This window comes from Echiichthys vipera (genome assembly GCF_963691815.1).
Source record: "Echiichthys vipera genome assembly, chromosome: 13".
Lineage (NCBI taxonomy): Eukaryota > Metazoa > Chordata > Actinopteri > Perciformes > Trachinidae > Echiichthys > Echiichthys vipera.
The window spans coordinates 21,072,690-21,092,514 of record NC_139838.1 but is presented as its reverse complement, the minus strand read 5'-3'; the positions used below and the strand labels follow the sequence as shown (position 1 = coordinate 21,092,514).

The following is a 19,825-nucleotide window of genomic DNA, read 5'->3' as shown; positions in this document are numbered from 1 at the left end:
TAACCAAGAAAAGAACCCAGAGATACAGGAAGTATACACAGTGAACTCTGGACTTGCTTAACCCCTCCCCGTTCCTAAACTCTGTGAAGATATATGTGTGTTCACCACTTCTCTGACAAATGCAAATCCTTAAAGGTCCCATATTGTAAAAGCTAAGATTTCAATGTCTTTGATTATTAAGTAGGTCAAGGTGCTACATAAATACTGTGAAAATATAAAAACTCACAAGCTCAATCCACCGAGAAATGCACACAGCCCGCATGCGGAAAATGTGCCTTTAAACGAGCTGTCAGGACTTCTGTGCTGTTGTGATGTCGCAGCTATACTATATATAGGTAGAAAGTGCCATTACGGTCATTCAATGGCTGCAGTGAAGGAGCATTTCAGACAGAAGGTGAATACAGGTATAGTCAGACAGACAGTATGAGAAAAACAATATGTTTTTTGAACATTAAAGCAGGTAAACGTGATATTAGGAACCTAAGAGAGAAGTATGAATCTGAAAATGAGCTTGTCCCCTTTATCATGGTCTCCAATCAGGAACATAAGCTGAAGACAAAGGTTTATTTTTGTCTTTGTACATAGTCCAGCTTAGCCAAGAAGGGAAGCTACCCAGACGTATGGAAATACGGAACGATGCTCTTGCCCACCTCCCCAACGTTCCCAAACTCTAGGAAGAGATATGTTAACATTATGTGTGCAAGTTCACCACATCTCTGACGGATGCAAGTCCTTAATACACTCTTATCAGCGCACTTAACGGATGACAGCCTGAGGTAATTCAACACATTCCCCCTCTGAGAGTATAATTTTCCACAGCGCAAGAGCAGAGTGATAAAGTCATGATAATATTGCAGAGTGCTTTTCTTTATTTTTTTTATTTTTTTTACATATGATGGTCTTATCATCTTATCACCTGGTCTTGTCTGTTTACCCAATACTACTACATTCTAATGTAAAAAAGGACCAGACTGATTCTGGACCACCAGCCCAGCACTGAGACATTTGATAAACACCAGGCTGATTTCCAGTGAGTCATTAGCTTCTATCACAACACGGAGGAGAGCAATGCAGGCCTAATGGGGAGGAAATATGAGACCAGACGTGCATGAGTAAAAATGACTCACAGCAACCCTTGCTTCAGGGACAGGCAATAGACCTAAAAGAGTTAATTGCGTACACTTACTACTAGATCTCTATTCCAAGTGTGTAATGTATACAAGTCACGCCGACAGACTCATTTCCTGATTAAGGTAATTCTGAGAAAAGATCAGAGTTGTTACAAATGATTTCGTGCTGGGAAAAGAGGCCCACAGCCAGCATGGATTTTACATGTGTGTGTATTTGAGTGTACAAGTGTATTCTGTCTGTGCCTGAGTGTTTGTGAAGCTACATTAAAAGTCAGGTGTTCTACAGCTGTGGTAGTTCTATGTGTGCGCTGGTATGAGCAGCGGTGAGTGTGTCTGTTTTTCTCTGTGTGGAAAAAAAAGTAAAGCAAAACGTCTCTGAGGAAACTCAGGGATCATAGGTGGGTCAAGGTTATTCTGACACCAAAGGTGAAAACACTTGAGCGGAGCTCACAGATCAGACTTCCTGTGTGGCTTCAATGCCAACCCTAATATAACATATAAACTGCAACTGAGAGGCGGCCATGTCCTTCTGTGAACCAGCTACACTCCCACTGCCAGGGACAGCACAGCTACATCCCTGCAGATGAGGAAGAGATGATGCCAAGAAAATCTCTGCATAATAAGGAATTAAGTGCTGCACAGGCAGAGAGAGTGTGAGTTTAAACAATAGATATTTTCCATGTGGACTTGCAAAGCCAAAATATTCAAAATCCACATTGTTTAGAATATGAAGAAGTCAGCAGACCCCACAGTAAAAGGCAAAAATGACTCACATTGCAGAGAAATGAAAAGAGGCCTATCAAAGCTTCATCGCAGCACTCAGACTGTATCATGTGCATTTTGTTTTATTCATTGTTTTAATGCCTTAAATAGATCTAACTGCACGGCCGTTCATTCTTGTCAGTGCTACTGTGAGCTAGTTTTTTGGGGGGAAAAATAGGAAGATTTGCAAGTGTTTAACAGTTTTATACAGAAATCCTAAGCATACACCAAACATAAAGAAGAAGATACTTGTATTATTGACGTGTGTGCGTGTGTGTGTGTGTGTGTGTGTGTGTGTGTGTGTGTGTGTGTGTGTGTGTGTGTGTGTGTGTGTGTGTGTGTGTGTGTGTGTGTGTGTGTGTGTGTGTGTGTGTTTGTGTGCGTGTGTGTGTGTGTGTGTGTGTGTGTCCTGTGTTTGAGGGTCAATGTTCACAGGTGTTTCAATTTTTTTAACCATTGTTTTACTCGTGTGTTATAAACCTTGAGCTCTGTCAGTGTTTTGATGTCCAGTGGTGATGTATTCCACAGTTTGGTGCCTGTTACTGTGAAGGATGATTGTCCGAATGTTGTTCTTTATTTCGGCTTGTTGCACCCCTGGTTCTTATTCTACTGTTTTGTTGGTTTACCAATTAGTATTAGTATATCCAGTATTTCTGGAGCAAGGTTGTTCACACACTTGACATTAAGTTTTAAAAATGAAAAGCTTACAAATCTGTCAAAAGCTAGTTAATTATGTTTCTTGAGAATTTGGCAATGGTGCCATGATCTTATTGTTGTCATTGTTGTTTGGTTGGCTTGGCAACAAACGGTTATACGGTGTGTGTGTGTGTGTGTGTGTGTGTGTGTGTGTGTGTGTGTGTGTGTGTGTGTGTGTGTGTGTGTGTGTGTGTGTGTGTGTGTGTGGTAATTGGATCATAAGCAAGCATGTCAGCAACAGACAAGTAAAAGAAGAGTGAAATGGTTAAGTAATAGAGGGATGAGCTGAGGTTTCTGCCCACAGGAGATGGAGATTGGAGATTGGGAAAAGAGTTATAGCTCAGAGGAACCGATCTGTATAGTCCGATGAAGCTCGATGCTGCCTGCAATTGAGCTGGATGGGATGGGAGGACAGCAGCAATGTTTTAAAGTACTGCTAAGCCATTGTGGAACGAAGTGAAATGACCACATGTCAAAGAATGATGAGAAGTGAGAGGGAGGGGACAGGCAGAGTGAGAAACAGTGCATAGAGTAAGGAGAGAGAGAAAACAGAGTGTGTCGTTCTAAGAGGAATATTTCAGGGTGGTAAATGGAGCAGAACTCCATTCCAGCTCCTCTCTTAACCTCCCCCGGTGTCTCATCCTCTGCATGCAAAGCATGAAGCCCAGGAGACAAAGAAAACAGAGAGAGCTGAAGAGACAAGCTTCAGGACAGAATAACACGGAATTAATAGACAAGACATTTTGCTCATGCATTTGTTTTAACATAACAGAAAACACACAGAGGTGTAGAACAGCAAGTGGTGAGAATTTGGTCATAATTGGCATTCTGACCGTTTTTTGGTTTAAAGGTTGAAAAGGTGAAGGGCGCTGACCCCTGACCTCACAGGCAACCCCGCTTGTCACGCACTGGCATAATTTGCTTTATTATAGTTCATTCCTTCAACTACTGCAACAGCTTCTTCCTAATGATAGTTAACCTTTCACGCGGCAATAATCAATATTTTTCTATCAACGACAGATAACATGACTACTTGTATTTGAAAGGGGTTGCTGGAAGTGATGACCTCACAGAGACACTTCAGTTCCTCTCAGCTTTATTGAGCTTAACAGCAGCTTTCAGCTCATTGTTTTGGTTCACTCTCATTGGTCTCATAGCACCAAACTGCAGACAGAGTAAGCGGCTAGCTGGTGATTATAGTAGAGCCTTTAGTAGCTGAAGAGCCACATATTTCCCACAAGAGCTGGAAAAGAAGAAAAACAGAGCTAAGAGAAGCTTGAATTACAAACTTACATTGATTAGGTGGCCAGAAAAATGACTCCAAATGGTCTCAAATGTTGCTTCATATGTGCTGAATGTAAACAAGTCAGCAAATTCCCAATATTACCTTTAAATATAAATTCCTTAACCCATACCTCGACCACTCACCTCTCCATTAGCTCTCTTTAATTTGTACAAATGTCTGCTCTTACGCCTATTTTAAAAATATATGTTGTCATGGTTGACATTGGACGGTGATGGCATGTGGCTACGAGTCGCTCTTAAGGATAGGGAAATCAACTCCTGCAAACTCTGCTAACCTAGCCGGTCAAGCTTTTTAAACGCACACATGAGAGTAAGCCCCATGGAAAAGGTGAAGAAGATAAGCACCGGTTACAATCCCAAATTATATAAACAAGCAAGACCCTCTCTGTGTCTATCCCCATCTTTACATCAGAGGGTGCATCAAGCGTGGAGGAATTAAACTCTGGCAGTGATTCATGGATCTTCTCCATCAGGCATCCTGCTTGCCAGTTTGCAGGTGCTGAATGGTGAGCTGGGCAGCCATCACGGCCACTTAAAGAGTCTGCATCTCACAGCATTACTTAAAGTTTAGGTAATGCTGTGAGATGTGATTTTTTGGAATTTGGTGAACCATCCTAGAAGTTGACCTTAGAAAAGCAAAATCTGGAAGCCTGGACAGATTTGAGGCTAGTAGCAACAGCAACAGCTAATTCTGAGACACCTCTGAACTATGAATACAAACTAAAACAAACTTAATATTTTGTATGAAACAATGATTCTCAAAATTGTCAAAAATTAAATAACTTTAGACATAACTTTAAACGAAAGAACAAATGCATTATTAAGGACTGTTGTTGCACAATAAATGGGTGCAGTAATGTACGCTGTCTTCATAAGATAAATAACTTTAAGCATGCTTGGCATGTTTTACATACATTAGTGCAACTCAAAATAGGTAGCGTATCTCGGACATTCAGTACATTCTTTGGAACATTATCATGGGATTTGTATGGTGTAATACGGCCAGATGGTGCTGAGGTACTAGAAAGCATATCGTAGATGATTAAGAACATTCACATTATGGTGCAACTCCACTGGGTAACATTTAGATATCAGCGTGTAAGACTTTCAGGGTGATGTACTTTGAGATTGCCTCCTTGGTGGCGCCTGTATAATTAGTAGATCTGAAGTCACCAAAGTGAACTAAATGGAGCAATGCGGCTCCAACAAACCTTCTACCTTTCACAACCATGGCTGACTGCTGGGAAAGGATGGATGAAGGGAAAACGTTATACACTGGTTTTATCTTTCACACAACAAACAAGTGTTAGATGGGGAGTGTGATCCAGGTTAAAGCAGATTGAGACAGAGAATGTAACAATATCAAATAACGCTTCAAGTAAAGTTGAAGAAACACCTGACACATTTTTACACGTATCAATACTGCGGCCCAGATTTTTTGTGGTCCTTGCTCTATTAAACTGCAATATTTTATAGCAGTAACAAAGTGTGCAATAACGTGTGCCTTTGCTTTATGTGTCTCTGTGCGTGGCTTGACAGAGCCGACAGAGAAGTGAACCATCAAATCCTTTCCTCCAACAAGACTTGCTCAAGCGCTGCGATTCTGCTGCCAAAACAATACACAATGGAACTTTCAAAAACAGTGCTGTTAAATAAATCAAAAAGACCCCTGCAGCTTAGCTCAGCGGTAAAACCTGACACAGTTACAGAATCATGGATTCAGCCATTCTTCTTTTCCCTTTTTTAATTAATGCACAGACAAAAAAAGTGGTGTTTTGTTTCAGAGACAAGACTAGAGTTTTATAGCCACACTAACAAACTAGTGAAGCAGCAATGCTCATTAGACAACAAAATCACGTCCTGCTAGATCCTTATACTACTGACTTGTGAAAAGGTCATGTTGTTAAAGCAACAGCAGTCCCTTCTTTTTTGGTCTGAGGATGGTGCAAGAGGAAGACGAGTATGGCAACTCCTTAATGAGATTCTGGGATATCATTCGTAAAGTTTGGAGCATAAGGGAAGCAGCGGGCATTTTGAAAGTTATAACTGGGAAAGAACGTGTGTAATTAATAACACTATTGATATTGGCATTGTGCATACTTGCTTACAGTGCAGACATGGCTTATTGGGAAGCTCAACAAGAATGGAGCCATTGTTAATGTCCTTGGTTACATGTCCATTGACCCTTTTCATGGACACAAACTGATGAGAAGGCATTTGGCGGATGAGGAATGACCTAGTGGACGGGTGAATAATGACAGTGTCGAAGGTGATAAAAGAGGCTCAAGAAAAGATCAGAAAGACATCAGTCAAGGCTATTAAAGGGATACTTTACACATTTGAATCCAGGTCTGTGTCATGGCAATGTGGACATTGTGAGACTTTCGGCAAGTGCAGCAGACAAGATTTTACTGTGCATGTGTTGTACCCCAATGATATAATGTGATATGATGCAGCGACTTCTCCTCTTTGTAGACTCGATGGCACCAGGTGGAAAGTGGATGACACAGTTGACATCATTCAGGATAGATACCCAGGTCCAGTTGCCTTTGACTGAAATTGCTTTTGGGATAACAATGACCTGGACAAATGAGAACATTCACAGGCTCATTCAGGACAAATAATGCAGAAACAAGAAACCGATGATTGAGGTGAGATTTAATGTACTGTACCACTGTTATGGATCACACAAATTCTAGACTTTGAAAACCCCAAAGGGATAAAAGTGTTGACTGGTTATGGAATAGTATACTTCAGTACTGTAAGAACTTGCCCTTACTGTATATTGTTTATTGTTTTACTACTAGCTGGAAGCCCTTTGTCACTTATATAAAACAAGCCATGCCTTAAGGGGCTTTACAATCTGTATGTCTGAACATGTTGCATAAAGAAATGTACTTTTCTACAAAACAGCCTTATTGGGTCACAGCTGTGGTACCACCGTCAGCTCATTTAAAGTCAGGAAATACCCTGCCTACATTCAAAAAAACATAAACAAAGCGCAAAGCACAAAATGTAATGGCTACAAACACTTACACTCAAGTCTCCAAAGTGCATTGCAAGCTAAGTGCACTGGTGTGACTAGCATCATTTGAAAGAATTGTAGAATTCTACTTCATATATATTTAACCAAGAGTTTATTGTTTACTGTCTATTTGCTTTATACTTTCTGTATTTATTTAGATAAGAGTTTATTAGTTCTAATCTTATACTTAATTTTTCAGGGATGAATAAAGAGAAGTCTAAGTGTAAGTATTTTCCTTTAACAGCCAATGACTGTGTGTCTGGAAAGTAGCATTTCCCCTTTGAGTCACACCAAAACCTAATGTTCAAATTAATGTTTCATGTCACAGCCTTTTAAACAAGATCCATCAAGCAGTGTGACACACATGAGATTCATCTTGATTTTGGGAAGATATTTTGAGGCTTGAGCAAAGGGTAAAGGAATTAATGTAAGGTCCTCGCTAGTATATAAATAATATAATCTGATTTTGCAATATGAATGTGTTAGGGTGTGTTCGTCTATGTAGCCATGGGCCTCATGCCTTCATCAGAATAGTAGAGGCCTCACCATCTCTTTCTTTCCCATACGGTTCATGTTCAGCCATTGCTCATGCCTGTATTGCATGATTGCACTGAAGGACCAGTATAATCAGCCGTAATGCTTTACAGATGTTATGGGTGTTTTTAAAGCCAATACTAGAGCCCCGGGCAGCCATATATGAAAACCCATATGTGCACGGATATCAGTGTGTGTGTGTGTGTGTGTGTGTGTGTGTGTGTGTGTGTGTGTGTGTGTGTGTGTGTGTGTGTGTGTGTGTGCGTGTGTGCGTGTGCGTGTGTGTGCGTGTGTGTCGGTGTGTGTGTCGATGTGTGTGTCGGTGTGTGGGTGGGTGCGTAGCTGAAAACCAGGGCACGATCAGAGTGAAACACTATGAATTAAGGTCACATCTACAGCTCAGGATATGTGATTTATGTTCCTCTGCCTTGCCCTGTCTTTGACTAATCACCTGAACAGAAAGTAACAGGTGCAAACTGATTTTCTGAAGAGCGATTTCACAGATGAGACGCCCCAAATTTGCTATTAAACAAGGCAAAGGAAAAGCACTAAGCCAGCAATGACATGTAAATATGACAGTTCACATGATCTGAACAAGAGAAGACACCCCTTTAAATCCCTGCAAGATCTGCCAGCATCCTTTCCTAATCCCCCTTCTAACATCTACCATTGTGTCCAACATCTAATATCAACCACGTACTGCTGCTAAATGAAGACTGGTGGCATACCGCAACCAGGAATTTGTATGGACCGCCCGCTCTTGTGAAATAGGAAATGAAACATGCGGAGGCTTGGAAGCTCTGTCAAATTCTGGATATTCCTGTGGTCTGGCTCTCAGGATCCTGTGGCCCGGGCCTTTAATTCCTAATGGTGGAGAACGCCAAGCTCCGGTCACGACAGGAAATGCCTCCTAGGTGAAACATCCGCCCAAAAGCATTCATTCATAAGTGTCAAATACACAAGGTTTCCCTAAGAGCTGAATTGGTCCACTGGTAAACACAGTACTTTGTCATCATGACTATGTTTTTTTGGCTTGAATCCAGTCAGCTGGAATATTATTTAAAGGGATTCTTTTTCACAACCTGGTCCTGAAACTAGTTATTTATTTGAAAAGAAAAAATAGCAAAAGCTGGAAACAGCACCTGTTTGAAAAGTGTGATATTCTGGGCGTATGCTGTTGATTTCAAAGCGTGAAAATACAAACATGGTGTGAAATATGTAATTTACGCCTCCCTGACAATTTTTACCAGAACTCACTGGCACTGTCCATCAACCAGGACAGGTGTAGCCCAAACATCTGATTAACATTTTTAAGATGGAGTATGGAGAACATGTATATGATGGCACGTGAAGGTTTATAATAATGCATAATAGGCAAGGATTTATGAGCAGTATATAAATTAACAAGCACTGGGGATAGAAGCTTCAATTTACTGTCGCAACGCCTTCCAATGCAAAGATAATTACTGTTGTTCACATTATGCTCCTAACAATTTACAGAAAAGAATGACTCAAAAAATACATTAGTGTTGGCAGGAGTTTTAATGGTTTGATGAACTTGCCTTAATAAACAGAAATTATACGGTAATTCCAAAGTAATAATGGAGGCAGATATATTGTCATGTCTTAATGGTGCTGATGCCTTCAAACTGCGTAAATGTGGTGTGGAGGCGGAGGGGGTTGGTCGCAGGGGAGGGGGGAGAAGAGGTGGTGGGAGCTAAGGAGTGTCATAAGAAGTAAATGCACATTCGTACACAGAGGCGCAGTCAAGGCCCTCAGTCACTCTGCCTCAGTGTGCACTGTGGAAGCAAATTAAGGGAGCCTTGGCAGCCTTTTAATGGTCTGTCACAGTCTAACAGGTTTAGAGCGCTTACAATGGACCCAGGCACTAAGCCCGACAGCTCGCGCTTAATTGTTCAGAACCTGTGTGCATGTGTGTGTGTCTGTGTGTGTGTGTAAGTATGTGTACTGTTAGAGCCATCCTGTGCCTGTAGCTAAAGTCATTGATTCTCATTATGAGGACAGATAAGATAGACACTTTCTGTCTGTCGGTCTGACTGTTTCAATAAAATGAGTACTCCAGCTGATATGTTATGATGAATTTGGTGCCAATATCTATGTTTCCAACCACAGTTGTTTTAGAGAATGTGATCCAAACTCAAGGTATTCATGCCCTGTTACATTCTCATTCAACTGAGGGTAGGAAGTTAATTGTCTGGCTATTTTCACAAAAAGGAATCATGGCATTTCTTAGCAACTTCTAATAAACCGTCCTTAGAAAGAGACAAAGACATGCCTAACAGAAAATGATAAGTAGACAGAGTTATTGACTAAAGCAGCCAATGATGAACAAAACAGCAAGTGTCTCAATTTTCAAGTGGCGCCTGAAGAAATCAACAAAACAAATAAAACCATTTTTTTTCACTCTGTAATCCACTATCAGCAAGCAAAATGGCCCACGAAGGATGAGGTGGCGGTGCCTGAAAATCCCTCCTAAACGGCTGGAGATTCTGAGCTGTGTGACCTAAAATATGTTTGACAATTTTCGTTTAATTAGGCCTTGAAGACACGACTGATTCCAACTGCTGTCCCGAGAGCTAAATTAATTACTGAGACAAAGCCCATTCTGGCTCATGGCAAAGATGAATCATTGCAGTATTTGGGGAATGAGCAATGCTCTTCATTCAAGGGCTGAGGGAAGAGACTCAGTCTCTTTAAAATGTAAGCTAATTTACACCATCACGCAGTCTCCACAAGGCTCCCCAAGACTCACCCTTTATGTACAGTACACAACGGCATCTGCTGACGCTTCTGTCCGCAAATCACCTTTTATCTAGTCATCTCTTGGATGGAATAATACAGTACATTTGTTCATCTAAAAATCTGTTTTGTCCATAACACCCATTCCTCATTGCCTTCATCCCTTCTGTCACACTGTTGTGTCTAGATGTAACCCTAGATTTTCAAAAACCCTCGCTTCCCAATGACCTATACTGTACTAACCGTAAACATTTGCATGTCTATGCCTCACCTTAACCATCCACTCTTAACTATTCAAGATACAAACCTAGCCTTAACTATCTAACCTTAACCATTCAAGATCAATACCTAACCTTAAATAACTAACCCATTAGAGGTCAATGCCTAACCTTAATCATCTTGGGGTCACAAGTCACGCCTTACATGCCTCTTGACTCTCAGTGGTCCAAACAGTTTGCTTTCTTAGGTAATCAACACAGATAACAAGCCTCAAATCCTCTGCCTTCTGCAGGCCATCAGCCAGCGGATGCACCCTTAGCCACTGCCAGCAGGTAGCCCATTCATTCCGCTAAATGACTGTGTCATCTGTCAGCCTGAAAAATGGATGTTTGTGAGTTATGGCTAATTAAGCTAACCACAACACCAGGGGTTGTGCCAGAGCCAGGCCACACAAAGAGAGACCGATGAAAGGTTGGTCGCACCTACACATGATGAATATGTGAGAGTGGGTAATTTGACTTTTCATTCATACCTTTAATGTAGTTATTCTCGTCAGATTAAAAAGAAAAATTGTCCCATTATGATAGTATGATTCTAGTTTTGGTTGATTGTAAAACACAGCAGAGCAGTACTTTGCAATCAGGGATTTGATAATAATACTTTATATATTATTGTTATTTCTGTCTTTTCATCTGTAGGTTATCACTTAAGTCATTTTCTCATATGAACTCCAGACGAAGTCAAAGAATCAAGTCCAGACATCGCCCCGAGTTTTGCTTTCACACATGCAGCACACAACAGGAGATTATCAGTGTCAGACACATTCTTACTTAATGGAAATAATCAGTTTGGTTTAGGTAAGGGGTGGTAACTGGGTAGCATTCAGGAAGGAGGACATGACACAGATTACTAGAATTTGACTGATGATTTCGGCGTCAGCCCTTACTGACAGAAATGAGTGAATGTCGTTGCCTTTCCGGATGACATACAGCTCTGCGGGGTAATGTCTAGATCATTTCAAGTTTATAGTGCATATGGGATTTATTTTCTTATGCTCATGCAATGTCCCTTTCTGTCTCTTCTGAGTTTTCAGACCTTGTCAATCTGGAAATGTGCCAGGAATCCCTACTGGCAAGTTTGTATTGACTGAATGATTGGCCAGTGTGTGCTCAGCAAGTCTAATGAGGTAACAACCTGAGTTTGCTCGGGCAACACCTCCAGATTAAATTGAAGGGTTCATGGGGATCTCCATGTCCTCGGATAAAAGAGTGATAACGCACTCAAATGTTTTCATTAGGGGGAAAAAATGTGTCTTGTTATCTATGCGTTGATAAGATGAGAATTCCCCATACACAGGAACAACATAAAATGGTGGGCCCGTAAACAGATCTTTTGCCAATTCCCCAGCAGTGGAATATTTGTTATCCTAAAGGAGAAAGCTAGTTTTGTCCTCTGCAGCATGTGTGTAGGTGTGTGTCTCGATCTGTATGTTATGAAGAGAGATGAACTCTGCAGCAGTACAGACGCAATGCAGGCTGGCCCTTGAATTCATCCCCAGTTTTTCCTCATATATCTTGTCACAACAAGCCCAAAAAGACTTCAGCTCTTGCGCTCTCTGACACATATACACTCAAGAGCTCTGTTAAACTCAGTTATAAGCACACTACATGGAGGAAATTGGCTAGCGCAGACCACACTGGTAATTCAGTTCCTCCCAGTTGTATACAGTTAAATAGTCCAATGCGGCTATTAAGCCAGGACAAATGCAAGACCATGATTTCCAAGCACGCCTAACATGCAAAATAATGGAATATTAACACAACCATGAGTAATATCTGGACTGCAGAGACCAAGATGATTGAGGCTATGTTGAAAACATCTGGATATTAAGCACTTTGGGGATAATATGTCGAACGAGGAAGCATACAATCAGAAATGAAAAGCTCAGATAGAACAACGTGTTTAGAAAAGCAAAAAAAGTCAACTCCTTCAGTCCGACACATGGAAGGGTTACAAAAAGAAAGAAGTTTGCAGAAGAAGCTGCATATCAAATATCCCAAGAGCAATGCCTCAGGAGCAGAGTGGAAACTCAATTTACAATGTCTATACTTTACCTGACATTGTATTTTCACTCCATTATTGCCATCACCCATAAATGGGCTCTGTTACACCAATTAGTGGAAAGTACCTATACAGAATGTTTCCTTTTCTTTGCCATTGTGCTTGTGATCAATTCTCCATAGACTAGAAAATCTATAATGTGCGGCTTAGTCACAGTCAAGGCAATAGGAGTCCTCGCAGCCCATGTGGCTGTAAGTACAGAATCCAATAACACCAAGTGCAATCATTACTTTGTCAGGTTTTATTACACTGAAGCACCACCACAGTTCATGACAAGTGTTATCTAACCCGTTTAGCTGTTTGTTTGGTTAATAGTAATAGTGATGTGAGGGGAGATGCTTGGAATCCTTTCGTGACCACAGTACAGTCTCCTCCTCTGCACCGTCCTCTCTACTCCCTCATCTGTCTTCCTCTTCTTTATATCTCTTTGTTTCCTCTGGCTGTCTCTCTCGCCTCTTTTTTTTACCGAGATTAGCCAAAAATGAATCACAGACTTTCTGAATGTTGACTTTTTCAGTGTATAAAAAAAACCAAGTGTTTAAGTACCCCAGTCCCCTTTGATTAGTCCTGTGTCATACACCTCCCTATGTCCTCTGTTGTCATGTAAGGACGTCTCAGTTCCTAGACTGGAAAAAAAATGTTTGCAGTGAACGTAATTCAGGCAGCGATTTTGTTTCCATAAAAACATTGGCAATGGAAATGTCTAGTATATAAAAGAAAATAACACAGTCTCTCTCTTTGACTTTCTTTCTAGTCACAGCTCCTGACTTTTACGTGACTTTCACCACTGTTGTTTTGTCATACCACCTTCCCCCCTGAAGGATCTTCATCCCACCATATTAAGAGTGGAAATGTATCTGCTACCATTGTAATTACAAACCCACTGGAGGCAAAGCTTCTTGATCTCTGCTGGATCCTCGCTTGCTTTTCTTTTTCCTTTATTTACTCACCTCCCTCAGCCGAGAGGACAGACACATGCTGAGCTATCAGTTCTGTTTTTCTTCCCTTTCTGTTGGGCATTCTTTGCATCTAATATGCCTGAAATTACAATAGCATTTAGGGAGGCAATAAAAACAATGAAAGATGGGGAGGGTGTTTGAGAGAAAGAAAGAGGGGTCTGCATAAGTTTGTTTGTGAATTGCAGGGTTGCTGTTCCATATACAGTATGTGTTGCATATGATAAGCTATAAAAATGCACAAGGCAGATTCAAAGGCTGGAACCATGCCTTTGTTTACTGTAAGTGCTTGTATTAGCCATCTCCAGGCACTGTGAATCCTCCTTGAGGCCAAAGTGTGGACTCGTAACAGCCCAGGATAAAGGCTTGATAGTGGGGGAGAAATTGCTTTCTGCAGGGACGAAATGAAAACTACTGAAAAGAAAACAACCATCCCCACTGTCCCATGAAAACAGGCCAGTTAATGCCAGAGGAGTCTGCTACAGTTTGAGGGCGGAGGGTCAAGTTAAGGGAAAACGTTTGATAACCCCGTAGTAATCTGTAACAAAGACCTCTTGTATGCTGGCTTTGAACTGGAATGTCTAAGACAGTATTTAAGTTTACTGCAATAATCAAAACGGTGCATTGAATAGACAGTATATTGCAGTGAAAAGTGTATGCAATGTGAATGATGCACAGGCTCCAGCTGGCTTTCTGAAGAAGCTCTCAGGCTTCACTTCATTTACAGTTTTTCACAATAAAACACTAAAACCCATTCTCTGAACCAAATGCTCCGTGCCCGAAACCCATAAATCGAATCATTCACTCTTTTGGCAAAGCTTTAAACACATTCTCAAGTGCACAGTGATGCACTTGTCTTGCAAAATGGTGAACACAGGCAGCAGAAGCTGAACATAACAACACAGTCATTGTTTAAACACAAAAACTCAAACTCATACTATATATATACTATAAAGATGCAATTTAACTAACTGCCTAGAATACAAGCAAGTTCAGAGTGCACGGCAGGCACAGGTGAGTTGAATGTTGACACAAACAATGAATGAAAATCTGAGAGAACTGTACGTGTAAGATGTCGAGAACGAGGAGGAGGATGAGGAAGAAGTAAGTTCCGATAAATTCAAGCAACTGTGATAGACAATGTTCTTTTTCATGGAAAGACAAAGAGGGAAGCAGGACAACAAGTGGCAGTGGATTGTCTATGACCAAAATCCCTTAGCCAAGAAAAATCTCCTGCAGGCAATGGACTTGGCCTTTGGTGACACAGGTGTAAAGTCTCGTCAAATCTAGTCTAGCATTGAGCTGTGGAGTATGGTCTGCATCAGCTAATCATTCTGGGATAGGGAAAAAGTACACTCTGGATGTTTGTATTTCTTTACAAAAATCACAATCGTCTTGGGTGGCGCTAAGCAAAGGGTGTCCTTGCAAAATACAGAGATAGAAGATAGTGGAACGGGCCTGACATCTGGTGCATGAGCTAGTGCTGGATGTCAGCTAAGGAATATATTTATTTGCAGATACCACTCAGAAAACCAAACACCATGCTTAGTCAGAGGAGGACAAAGGGCTTATATGTTAGTTCAACTTTTGGAAAATCCAAACTTTCGCATCAAAGAAATCCGACCCTACTGAGTGTGTGGATGTTTACGCTGATGAATGGAATCCCGGGGGGGTGTGGCAGTGGAGAACAGAAAGCACCACGCTGTTCCCATAAACATGTGACGGAGCCCCACCCGACTAAAACCACAGCCACAGCGTTTATGTCTGTCTTGTGGGATGGTCGATGGTGCTGTTCCTGCTTGTGCGTAACATGGTTTAAAACACGCCTGCTCCTTTTTGACGTAGATGGAGCTGGAAGAAGTGATGACAGTGGTAATGGTGGTGTTTGTTAGTGACACACAACACAACACACAACAGCTTGAGCACTCAAAGATAATGTGCTTCCTGCTCCTACTGCCCAGTTTGCACCGAGCTCCAGCAAGGTGGATAGGAAGGCCTCTTCTCAGTCTCAGTGGTATTAACTTTGCTGTCTAATAACTTTCACCCGTAAGGCCCTTTTAAAGGCCACCCAAGAGCAGCGTTTCTTTGTTTAACACTGTCTTGTTTCACTTCTCACATTTGTATTTAATAAAAACTTGTTTTGCTGGAGAAAAAAATCGCTCCTGCTTACTTACTAAAAAGTGCTGAGTGTCTGAATCAAGGTATACCTGGATATATCACAGGAGTAGCATAAGAGAAATGCTGTGTGCAACCAGGAGTCAGCGTACAGTGATGGTTATCATATCGAAATCCAATCAAATGTCTTCATTCTTGCAAACAAGCGCTTCAAGGGAGTCTCAACATGTTTGCAAATAGGCAGCTGAGAATTTAAGTGGTATATGTAAAGTGAGGCAATATCAGGGTGTCGTAATGGATATAAAAGATAATAAGGTAACCATTTCGTGTTTAGCCTTGCAAACATACAATTATTACAGGAAGAAATACTGAGGCATAAAAACCCCAAATCTTTGTTTACAGCTCTGTGACAGCAACATGACATTAATAAAATTCCTCAATTTGGCTCGTGCCTGAGTTCCAGTCACACCCTGAATGCTGCATTAGATAACCAGATCGTACCAATAAAGTCAAATCAAACGGATTGCAGAACAGCAATTAATTCCAAGGATAATGACAAGGGAACCCGTCCAAAAGTGTCTCTACCTCAATTAGTCTCTCATTGCACTGTCGATGCAGAGGATGGATGAAAGAAAAACAAATTAAGTTGCAGAGAAGAGAGAGGGAGAGGGTAAAAGGAAGCTATAAAGCATGGGAGGAAGAAATAGTGAGAGGTAGTGATCTACACAATGAGGGCTTGAGAGGAAAGAGTGTGGGAAAGAAGGAAGTAGATTAAAGGTAAGACAGAGAAAGGAGTGGAGGGAGAAGAGGGAGAAAGAGAATTTGCTGCGTGTATAAGAGCTTCCCTGATAGTAACAGTAACGGCCACTAATAGACACCAGAGAGAGGGTGATTAGAAATAAGAAGAAAGACAGAGAGAGCAGAGAAGTATTCTCAGAGATGAGAGCAACGAAAAGACGTCAAGAGACAGAAAAGAAAGATGAAATCTGCTGTACTCACAGCTGTATGGGCCGGGCAGTAGGTGTAGCTTGTGTGCTGGGGATGAGGGTGATGATGTGGGTGTTGGTGGTGGGATAGGTAGTGCTGCAGACTTGTACGGCTGAAGGAGGGGCCGCCCCAGGCCCCTTGACCACCACTGCTACCAGTGGCTGCTGTCTTACTGCTGTGGTAAGCTCTCACAACTGCACTGGGCTGGAAAGAAGGATGGGAACAAAATGGGGAGGGGAAACGGGAAACATGAGGTTGGGGAAAAGGGAAAAGGAAAGAGGTTAGTGTGGGTGAGAGGAAGAGAAGAAGAGAGGAACTGTGAGGGAGTGCAGTGACAAATGTTATCGTCAAGAACATCAATAGCATAACTGCAAGCAGCCTTCACTATGCAGCGGGCAAGAACTGACAACTGACTGCCCGCCCGCTGACCTGTATCGAAAGAGAATGCAGGACGTGGTGTTGATATAAAATCTTCATACCAGAGAATCAAGATTGTTCTCACACTTTCTCCCTCCATTCCTCTCTCAGAGCACCAGATGTTGTGAAACTCCCCCACCTCCCTCTGTCACGGTCAAGATGTGTTCTTGCTGGGAAAATGTTGATTGGTTTGATAAGATGTTCAGATTACAGGCTGGCAATGGGCTTCCCAGAGTGGCATTATGTATACGGTATCAACAGGGTCCAGGAAACACAGGGCTGAATCTGGTGACAGGCTGGCTTATGCTGCTCTGAGATGGGTTACCTGGGCTGTCATGGCCATTGGAGCACAGAAAAAATACAGGGCACACAAATGCTGAACCGAGACATTTTAACAAGACTGAACGCAAACACTATAGTATTTGCAAACTCTGGTTAGCAGTGCCACTTTCAGTTTGTTTTAACCTTTATTAAGTCTTCAAACAGAAGGTATTACTCCATTAGGTTCATAATGTTTGATAGCTTTTCAATCACGGAGAAAAACACTTTCTATCCAAGTAGAATTATCCATATGTTCTATGAAGTATTAAGCGTTTTTGTGGGTTGACGTCACAAAGCTGAAAAGTTGGTTCATACAAACATCTTCATCTCATCTTAAAAGTGGACCCATACGTGCTTCTATACATACTATACTAAAATTCTGGGGTCTGCCTGCACAGACCATTCCACACAAGCCCGCTTGAAAACAGAAAGGCGTTATGACAGCAAGAGCAGCTCCTCTGTTGTTGTATTTGGCTGAACAACAAGAAAAAAATTGTTGTGTGTTGTGTGTAACCGCTTAACAAAACTAGGACCAAGGAATGCAGTTACGGTATACAAATTTTGAGCTGCAAATATTTCCCAAACAGTTCCCCAAATGTGAGAAAGTGCTGCTTTTATCTGTTTACATCATTAAAAAACACTAGAGTTTTGGACTGATTTCCCTCCCTCTGTGAAAACAGACATTTCAAACAACACATGCAATAAGATGTACACTGACTACAGTATTTTGCTGTAATTTAATTTAAATTTGCGAATGGTGTGCAGAGCAGAGACAAACCACCTTGAATGAAGCACAGCTGTACATCACCAGTGAGCATTAACAGTCCCCTTTAGCCCCTGTTGGATTTTCACTGAGGTCAGAGGCCATCCCACACAGGGGACACTGAGGTGGACCACTGGCAGTAATATAGACTCACAGCTGTGCTTAGAAGCTTGCCAGTCTCATATTCTTCATCACGAAAGAACCGGAGGGGGAGAACGTAAGCCAAAGTTCAGTCTAATGCAAATAATATATAACGACAGGTTTAGGGTTCATGTTAATATGAAACAGGAGGAGGCTGTTTCCCCCAAAGCGGGATAAATGCATTTATACAGTACAGCACAGAGTGCATAGAGGAGCATTAAAGAGGCCAACTGGTGTAATAAAATTGTACGTCCTGGGGAAAAACAATAGACAAATATGTGAAGCACTGACTTTGTATCACAAGCGTCAAAAATAGAAAAAAAGAAAAGAAAGAAAAAAGACAAAAAAATCATGCAAGTTTGTGTATTTTTTCCTGCTTTTGTACTTTTGAGTTATTTTCTCTCAGGCCTTAAATGACAGATTTAGTCATAGGGTCAACATTTGAGAACTGTGTGTGGGCAGAATATATTGTACTAACAACACATCAACATTTACAGCTATGCCTCACTGATGCAAGTTATTGAGTGCTATAGAGACATTTCTCGCACTATTATACAAGCACTGTAAAAGCCAGAAGGGAAGAAACAGCCCTAAGTACAAAACATTAAGCTGCATGGCCACTGCTGCTACTTTAACGTAAGTATTCACCAGTTCATAGAGTTTAAGTGCTGCTCCAAGCCATGCAACAATCTCCACTGGCCTTATAAATGAGGAGTAGTCAGCCAAAGAGGAGGCGTTTAGACCTAATGCATCTCTGCCCAGGTGTTTTGTTAAAGATCTCATCTCAAGGGTGAGATATGTTTTAAATATGTTTCATGCATGCAAGTTATATGGAATAACGGAGCTGTTGATGGAACGTTTTAAGGCTGGGTTGCTGTGCCGCATGGGTGGCAAGATATCTGCCCATCATATCACAGGGGCTGGGCTGTGTTTTAACATGAGGCTGAGATCCGAGGGTCTTGACATTCCTCAACTGGAATGCATGATTGGTCCCCGGACTGAGATTCATGTCACAGGCTTTCAGCGGCTCGTCAGAGAGCTATACTCTGCCCATATTTCTCCATTTAATATAAGGGCCAATCGGATCTGGTTACATAAGGCTTTTCCTTCCTAGAGGGGGAAGGTTTTACATGCAGGCAAACAGATGTGTGTATGTGCTTGATGGTGTCTGCGTGTGTGTTTGTGAATGCAAGCATGTGGTTATGTTTCTGTGTGTGCTGCGGTTGACTTTCTCAAACTATACGGAGGGGGGTGATGAGGAAGTACACATTGTTTTCACTGTAATTTATTTTCAACAGGGCCAAATCATATCCTTTGTGTGTGTGTGCGTGTGTGTGTGCGTGTGTGTGTGTGTGTATACTTTTGTATAATCATCTTTTTGAGGAGCAACATGTGTTCTACACTACAGAGAGAACATTTTGGAAAAGTGGAGACATTTTGGCCGTTTGAGGGTTTTGCATTGACATTCTGAGCATTAATAGCCTACTATCCAAAAAAAACTGTTAGTGCAACATGAATAAAATAGCCTGGTCAAATCAGTGAGTCTCTGGCAGATAAGTCTGGTCCCTTCCCG

At 41.5% G+C, this 19,825-nt stretch overlaps 1 protein-coding gene across 3 annotated transcripts in view; it reads right to left on the bottom strand.

The window, feature by feature from the left end:
- LOC310955661 (RNA-binding motif, single-stranded-interacting protein 3) overlaps positions 1-19,825 on the bottom strand; it is a gene marked incomplete at both ends in the record, with an annotated part of 278,373 nt that overhangs the window by 206,790 nt on the left and 51,758 nt on the right. For 2 of the 3 annotated variants that reach the window (XM_083925620.1, XM_083925623.1), the window contains one exon: positions 16,623-16,814. The exons of the other annotated variant lie outside the window; for it this stretch is intronic. In XM_083925620.1, the coding sequence (XP_083781746.1) occupies positions 16,623-16,814 (192 nt within the window). The remainder of the gene's footprint in view (positions 1-16,622; positions 16,815-19,825) is intronic. 3 annotated transcript variants of the gene reach the window in all.